The 8,861-nt window shown below is 44.0% G+C and overlaps 1 protein-coding gene across 1 annotated transcript; it reads left to right on the top strand.

The window, feature by feature from the left end:
- The first annotated feature begins 456 nt into the window (after positions 1-456).
- LOC137522214 (E3 ubiquitin/ISG15 ligase TRIM25-like) lies at positions 457-2,025 on the top strand. Its single transcript, XM_068242244.1, has one exon. It carries the CDS (start codon positions 457-459, stop codon positions 2,023-2,025), a length of 1,569 nt encoding a protein of 522 aa, XP_068098345.1.
- Positions 2,026-8,861: the final 6,836 nt, after the last annotated feature.

An 8,861-nucleotide genomic window follows, 5' to 3' on the forward strand; every position in this document is an offset into this window, starting at 1 on the left:
CTTTGCACACCTCAGTATTTTCTTGCAAGTCATCTCCTGTTCCTTGTCTTGATATCGATCTGCATACGCAGATCCTTACAGTCCTATAGTTGATGAATAGCTTGAGGCACTACATGTCTAGGACTATCAGTAGCTCCTCAGTAGATATTTGCTAAAATTCTTCCCAGGTACAAACTGACTGAATTCACTGTAATGTTCTGCATTTCGAATGGATCCTGGTCTGAAATGCTATGTTTCCTATAAAGAAATATTGTTTTATTCTTCCTGTAGTAACTTGCCAATGCCGATTAAAATAAAGCCAGCCTGCTACAGACATTACGGTATGTTTTGGGACCTCATCATACTAAGTCAGGAATTGAAACTTACTCAGTCTGGCCACACCCCCTCCAGCTCACATATCAAACACTGGCTGACAAAGCTTGTTTCTGTTTTATTCCTACTTCCTTCTTCTCAGCAATGGCGTTCGCTAATGTCAGCGAGGAGCTGAACTGCTCCATCTGCCTGAATGTCTACCAGGACCCTGTCGTGCTGAGATGTGGCCACAACTTCTGCAGCAGCTGTATAGGAGTTGTACTGGATGCACAAGAAGGATCTGACTTATTCTATTCCTGTCCTCAATGCCGTACAAAGTTTGCAGAGCGCCCTGCACTGCACAGGAACATTGCTTTAAGGAACATTGCAGAGAGTCTCCAGCCTAATATTCCAGCAGAGGAGGAGATACGTGGAATCTTGTGTAGCTACTGCATTAACTCTTCAGTAGCTGCTGTAAAGACGTGTGTGCTTTGTGAAGCTTCTCTGTGTGAGGGGCATGTGAAAGTCCACAATAAAGCAGCAGAACATGTACTAATTGAGCCTACCACTTGCCTGAAGAACAGGAAGTGCTCCGTCCACAAGAAGATCTTGGAGTATTACTGTAAAAAGGATTCGGTGTGCATCTGCGTGTCCTGCAGGCTGGATGGGAAACATAAGTTGCATAAGGTGGAGTCCATAAATGATGCTTCTGCAAAGAAGAGAGAACGGTTGAAAAACAGTCTTGATGGGTTGTCCTCACAAAAAGCACAGGCCAAGAGTCATATCCAGATGCTTCTGGACCATGAGAGTAAAGTGAAGAAGGATGCTACTAGTGTAAAAAAGACAATCACTGCCTTGTTCAAAGACATTAAGGAAAAGCTGGATGGTCTGGAGCAGAGGATCCTTCATGAAATGTATCTACAAGAAAGGATGGTCTACAGCTCTGTATCTGATCTTATCAAACATCTGGAAACAAAAGTGGCCAAATTCTCCCAGAAGATAATGAAGGTTGAGAAGCTTTGCAGTATGAAAGATCCATTAAATGTTTTGCAGGAACATGGAGAAGACAATGACACTATAACTGAGGAATATAAGAAATTAGAGGCGGCAACAACTGGTGTGAGACATTTTCATCAAGAGGAGACATTTATATCATTGCTGCATGGCCTATCCCATATTATAGGTGACATTAATATAGATATGTTTGCACAGACTGAGACAGACATCATACTAGATAGAGATACAGCTGGAATTAATGTAAATATCTCTGAGGATCTGAAAACTGTGTCTTGGGCAGAACAGCTTAATAATTATCCAGAGAATCCGGCACGATTTAGCAATAATCAGGTTTTAAGTAAAACAGGTTTTTCCTCTGGGCGACATTACTGGGAAGTGGAAACAGGTAAAACAGGGAGTTTTTGTTTGGGGGTCGCTTACTCAAGCATAGACAGAAAAGATAAGAGAATTATTGGGGTTAATAAGAAGTCTTGGTGTCTTTTATGCTCTGAAAACATTCTCAGTGTTTCCCATAACAATAAGGTGATCAGAGTTGCAGCACCGGCCTACAGACCCAGTTTTGGTGTATATCTGGATTATGAGGCTGGGCGACTATCGTTTTATGAGCTGTGTAATCCCATCAGACATATCCACACCTTCACCACCACTTTCACTGAGCCCCTCCATGCTGCATTTGTAGTGAAGAGAAGCTTTGCCAAAATCAAGGGATTTATATGAATAATCAGGTCCAGACTAAAGTGCCCGGGACTGTTCTAAAGTCATTTAATTAAGTAAACATCAGCAGACATGTTCTTGTACATTGTACCAATATGATGCTAGTGTGTGGCTTCACCACACTGTTCCTCTACTTTTAGAGCTGAAACACACTGTAGAACACTTTTTCGATCCGTTTTCATTCTTACAAAAACCTGCTCTCATTCACTTGCATTCAAATCGCGGAAAAATTGGTGTGATTATAATTTTTTTGAAAAATCGCAATTGGAGAAATGTTGCTGCACTTTTACCGTCATTTTAATGCAAGTCAATGGGCGTGTGTTTTTAAAAACGAAAACAGATTAAGGCCGCTTGCACACTATATGCAATTACGATTTTTTTATACGATCCGATTTTTGATTTTGATTTTAAAAAGTACTGCATGCTGCTACGTTTTTTAATCAGAATAAAAAAATTGGATCGTATAAAAAATCGGAATCGCATGTAGTGTGCAAGAGGCCTCAAAAGCACTCTGCAGTGTGTATCTGCCCTCTGCAACCTCTGTGTTATGTCTGCTGTTAGCTGGTAAAATATGCACCCTTCGCTTGAGTCATATCAGGAGGATATAGTGTGACTGGCTGAAAGGTTAGGGAATTACGGGGTTTATACTATGGCAGTTCCATGCAGCACCCACCGCAAGAATCCTCATCATATCAGAACAGACCTTGGTGTCAGTGCTGATCGTAATGGAAAAAGCTACGCTTACGGATCATTACGCGTAATTTTACGCTATTACGCATTACGAAATTACGCTTACGGCATAGACATTCAATTTCGGTACATGTCTGTAATTACGCATTGCCCTTACGCAATTACGCGTAAGAACACCGTAATTCAAGTTGTTACGTTATAGGCTTACGCGTAAATTCCTACTAGCAATTAATGCGTAAGGTCATGCTGCCAAGCGGAAAAGTTGACGCATGGATCAATGTTAGGTAGCCGCCGACTTTAAGGGTTAATAGCAAAGCCCCCTTAAGTGCTAAGAGCCTCAAATTTGGAGAATATATTAAGGAGATCAGAAGGAATAAGAGGGAAATTTTTTTTTTCAAAAAGACCTTATAGTTTTTGAGAAAATCGATGTTAAAGTTTCAAAGGAAAAATAGATACATTTAAAAACCCGCCGACTTTAACGGTTAATAGCAAAGCCTGCTTAAAATTTAGAAACACCAAATTTACAGGGTATATTAAGGGGATCAGTGGGAATAAGAGGAAAAAAATTTTTTTCAAAAAGACCTTATAGTTTTTGAGAAAATCGATTTTTAAGTTTCAAGGGCAAAAATGTCTTTTAAATGCGGAAAATGTCCGTTTTTTTTGCACAGGTAACAATAGTGTTTTATTTTCATAGATTCCCCCAAGTGGGAAGAGTTTTACTTACTTCGTTCTGAGTGTGGGAAATATTAAAAAAAAAACGACGTGGGGTCCCCCCTCCCAGACCTCTTTAACCCCTTGTCCCCCATGCAGACTGGGATAGCCAGAATGCGGAGCACCGGCCGCGTGGGGCTCCGCACCCTGACTATACCAGCCCGCATGGTCCATGGATTGGGGGGTCTCGGAAGGGGAGGGGCAGCCAAGCTTTCCCCTCCCCCTCCGAGCCCTTGTCCAATCCAAGGACAAGGGGCTCTTCTCCACCTCCGATGGGCGGTGGAGGTGGAGGCCGCGATTTCCTGGGGGGGAGGTTCATGGTGGCATCTGGGAGTCCCCTTTAAAAAGGGGTCCCCCAGATGCCCACCCCCCCTCCCAGGAGAAATGAGTATAGAGGTACTTGTACCCCTTACCCATTTCCTTTAAGAGTTAAAAGTAAATAAACACACAGACACTTTGAAAAAGTATTTTAATTGAACAAAAAACATAACCACGAAAAAAGTCCTTTAATATTCTTAATTAACCATTAATACTTACCTGTCCCTTTAAAAGCCAGTTCCCACGCAATATCCTCGGAAATATACTAATCAGTTACAATGTAACAAAGCTATTACAATGTAACAACTTTGTTACTTTGTAACACCACCGCACCCGACGTCACTCGCCGCCACGCCGCGTCTGCGCTGACCCGACAGAGCTCTGAGCTATATAGCTCAGAGCTCCCTAAGCATCTTTGTATTTGGGCTCCAAGGAGCCCCATTGGTCCTTAGCAGACCAATGGGGTTCCTTTAAATCAGAAGGAACCCCATTGGTCTGCTAAGGACCAATGGGGCTCCTTGGAGCCCAAATACAAAGATGCTAAGAGAGCTCTGAGCTATATAGCTCAGAGCTCTGTCGGGTCAGTGCGGGACGCTAAGTCCCCGCCGCCTCCCGCTGTCAGCCCCGCCCACATCTGTCACCCACATGTCACCCACATGTGGGTGACATGTGGGTGACATGTGGAAGAGGCGGGGAGGACAGCGGGAGGCGGCGGGGACTTAGCGTCCCGCACGGACCCGACAGAGCTCTGAGCTATATAGCTCAGAGCTCTCTTAGCATCTTTGTATTTGGGCTCCAAGGAGCCCCATTGGTCCTTAGCAGACCAATGGGGTTCCTTCTGATTTAAAGGAACCCCATTGGTCTGCTAAGGACCAATGGGGCTCCTTGGAGCCCAAATACAAAGATGCTTAGGGAGCTCTGAGCTATATAGCTCAGAGCTCTGTCGGGTCAGCGCAGACGCGGCGGTGGCGGCGAGTGACGTCGGGTGCGGTGGTGTTACAAAGTAACAAAGTTGTTACATTGTAATAGCTTTGTTACATTGTAACTGATTAGTATATTTCCGAGGATATTGCGTGGGAACTGGCTTTTAAAGGGACAGGTAAGTATTAATGGTTAATTAAGAATATTAAAGGACTTTTTTCGTGGTTATGTTTTTTGTTCAATTAAAATACTTTTTCAAAGTGTCTGTGTGTTTATTTACTTTTAACTCTTAAAGGAAATGGGTAAGGGGTACAAGTACCTCTATACTCATTTCTCCTGGGAGGGGGGGTGGGCATCTGGGGGACCCCTTTTTAAAGGGGACTCCCAGATGCCACCATGAACCTCCCCCCCAGGAAATCGCGGCCTCCACCTCCACCGGAGGTGGAGAAGAGCCCCTTGTCCTTGGATTGGACAAGGGCTCGGAGGGGGAGGGGAAAGCTTGGCTGCCCCTCCCCTTCCGAGACCCCCCAATCCATGGACCATGCGGGCTGGTATAGTCAGGGTGCGGAGCCCCACGCGGCCGGTGCTCCGCATTCTGGCTATCCCAGTCTGCATGGGGGACAAGGGGTTAAAGAGGTCTGGGAGGGGGGACCCCACGTCGTTTTTTTTTTAATATTTCCCACACTCAGAACGAAGTAAGTAAAACTCTTCCCACTTGGGGGAATCTATGAAAATAAAACACTATTGTTACCTGTGCAAAAAAAACTGACATTTTCCGCATTTAAAAGACATTTTTGCCCTTGAAACTTAAAAATCGATTTTCTCAAAAACTATAAGGTCTTTTTGAAAAAAAATGTTTTCCTCTTATTCCCACTGATCCCCTTAATATACCCTGTAAATTTGGTGTTTCTAAATTTTAAGCAGGCTTTGCTATTAACCGTTAAAGTCGGCGGGTTTTTAAATGTATCTATTTTTCCTTTGAAACTTTAACATCGATTTTCTCAAAAACTATAAAGTCTTTTTGAAAAAAATTTTTTTCCTCTTATTCCTTCTGATCTCCTTAATATATTCTCCAAATTTGAGGCTCTTAGCACTTAAGGGGGCTTTGCTATTAACCCTTAAAGTCGGCGGCTTTTTTATATTATACGGGAGCGTAATATTACGCGATTACGGCAGACTGTGTAATTTCAATGGGAGTTTACTGTCTTACGCGTAATTTGTTACGCGTAAAACGTAACCCACGGTCTACGCGTAATTAATTACGCGTAATACCGTAACCTTACACGTAACGCTTACGGTGCATTTGTAGTGAATTACGATGCGTAATTACGCTAATGCGTAATTTCGGCCCAGCACTGCTTGGTGTTACTAACAAAAAAAAAAGTTCTTATTGTGGCGCATCACATGACTGCAGCACACAACCTCTAGATGACTAACCTTTCATCAATATCCTCTATGTTCTGATATGATCCAGGCAAGAGCTGCACATGCTGCCTTTTGTCACTTTATAGTACACTGAAAAAAAACAATCCCTCTGAGCAAATTACATTACAGCCTTTAGTAAATCACCCCCTCTTGTGTTCACAAGCAGAATTGCTGCTGGCAATCTTCAAATGCAGATCATAAAGGCAGTGATCTGCAAACTGGGCTCTCCAGCTGTTAAGAAACTAAAAATCCCACAATGCATTTGCCTTTATGAATCGTGGCTGTCAGGCTCCTGCATTGCATTGTAGGACTTGTAGTTCCTTAACAGCTGGAGAGCCAAGTTTGCAGATCACCGATAAAGGGAATCTGAAGTGACCTGAAGAAGTTTACTTTTATATTCAATGATTAATTATTTGTAAAAAAAATCTAATCTTTACATTAAATAAATAAGCATTCAATCATTCAGATTTGACTACTTTGTTTAGTGTGATAAGTATTACTTTGTGCATCACTGCTGGACGAGGGGTGGCTATCTGAAAGAGAAACAACAGGCTGGGTAGGGAGGTTCAATGAGATGCCAATTTCATGTAAATATTATGTAGCTTGAAGTTGGACCAATCAAAATTGACAAGAAGTTATTCTAATCATTCTAATTTCACCCAGTATATTATTTACATACAATTTGAATGCAAGAGGTAATTATTTACATCTCATTAATCACCCCTAATCAGTAGCACAGCAATAGGGGGTGCAGAGGTAGCGATCACACTGGGGCCCTTGAGCCAGAGGGGCCCACAAGTAGAGATGTGGCGAACGGTTCCCGAACCTTTCGCCGGCGAACATCTCTAAATCCATGGGCCTCTTACTACTTCCGGGTCGCAATGACCCGGAGTAGTAGGCCTGCGCTGCCCGGCGGAGCGCGTCCTAGATCGCGCTCCTGTTGCCGGGCACTCTCTGCGCATGTGCGTGACGTCATGAGTGACGTCACGCTCATGCGCAGAGAGTGCCCGGCAACAGGAGCGCGATCTAGGACGCGCTCCGCCGGGCAGCGCAGGCGTACTACTCCGGGTCATTGCGACCCAGAAGTAGTAAGAGGCCCAGAGAGGTTCGCAAGGCGAACTGTTCGGCCCATCACTACCCACAAGGGGCTTTCCTTCATCCATCTTATTAGCTTTTTATTGGCGTTATGTTGGTAATGAACTCCTCTATATGTGCATTGCCAAGTGGTTATCCTTAAAGGGACCCTGAGCAATAAAAAAAAAATAAAAAATAAAAGTAGTACTTACCTGGGGCTTTCTCTAGCCCACCGTAGGCCACGAGGTCCCCCAGCGTCTTCCTGGCTCCTCTCCCGGTCCCATTCGCGGCTCCGTTGCCGGCAACTTTCAGGCTGAAGGTCGGCTGGTTTTTCCTGAAGGGGGACGCTCCACATCATCACGCTGGCCACTACGTGTTATCGCACTGGCGTGACAGTCCCGCGCATGTGTGTTTAAACTCTGAACCGCGCATGACGTGGAGCATCCCCGTTCAGGAAGAACTGGACGACCTTCAGCCCGAAAGTCACCGGTAATGGAGCCACCAGCGGGACCGGGAGAGGAGTCAGGAGGACTCCGGGGGACCTTTCATAAACTGTTTACTTACTCTGATTACACCTCTCTGAAACGGCAGCTGTCCTTGATGTTTTTTGGGCTCCATATTAATATTAAGAGTGCTTGGGGCCCCATGTAAAATTTGCACCGGGCCCCTAAGCACCTTAGTTACACCACTGTCCCTAATGCTGGGTACACAAGAATCTATTTCCTGTCCGATCGACGGGTGAGGAGTTGTATCATGTGTGTTAGAATTTAAGTATGATATGCTTGAACTCAGTTACTTTAGCTGAGGTTAGTTAAAAGACTTGACTTGCAGAGAGTCTCCCTTTAAGGAGCATTTCTAAAAACACTGTGGAACATGGTCTTGTGTCTCACACAAGGCCAGCGCAAGGCCAGAGTGCTTATCTGTCAACGATGTACAGACTGCCAGGCATCTTTACCATAAACATCGAGTGTTTTCATATTTCCTAAAGGTAAGAGAGGAAACGCCATATTTGGGTTGTCCCCTCGGAGCAGGCACAGATAGGCTCATCCATCACATGCTATTATCAGCCAATTGCATGCGATGGGTACTAGATCATCCCTGCGGGATGATGTCACATTTAACTCTTTAGAGGTTAGTATAAGAATAGTCAACATGGGCAACCGAGAGCACTTCTCTCTACTTCTGCTGACTTCCTTCTTGTAACTTTCCGTAACTGTATGCTGTATATATTCCTAAGTGCAACAAGCATAGATGTAACAAAGAGAAAGCCACCTGGTCTCTCACCACTAGGGATAGACCAAGTCTGCATGGAACCCATAAGATTCTACAGACCGTTTGCTTTGCCGAGGTTAACATGTAACGAAGATATAAGATTGCTGATGAACACATCTGTATATTTGTTTTACAAATAGACTCTTGAATCTTTGACGATGTCTAAGAAGTTCTTTCTCCTATGCTGTTTGCTGTGATGAGCGCCAAGTTATCACACTTCCTGTGATATGGTGCAGAATGGTAGTGTTGTTGCCCATAGCAACCAACAAAAATGTATTACAATGTGTACATGTCCAAACTGCTCCTGCCTGATAAAGGAATCAATTTTCCACTGATAACGTTGCAAAATAAATCCTTTTATTGGATCAGAAACCGATAGGTCATGCCGGAAATAATCACCTGATTCCCGTCAATCGTACAGGAAATTG

Source organism: Hyperolius riggenbachi, chromosome 6 (assembly GCF_040937935.1).
Source record: "Hyperolius riggenbachi isolate aHypRig1 chromosome 6, aHypRig1.pri, whole genome shotgun sequence".
NCBI lineage: Eukaryota > Metazoa > Chordata > Amphibia > Anura > Hyperoliidae > Hyperolius > Hyperolius riggenbachi.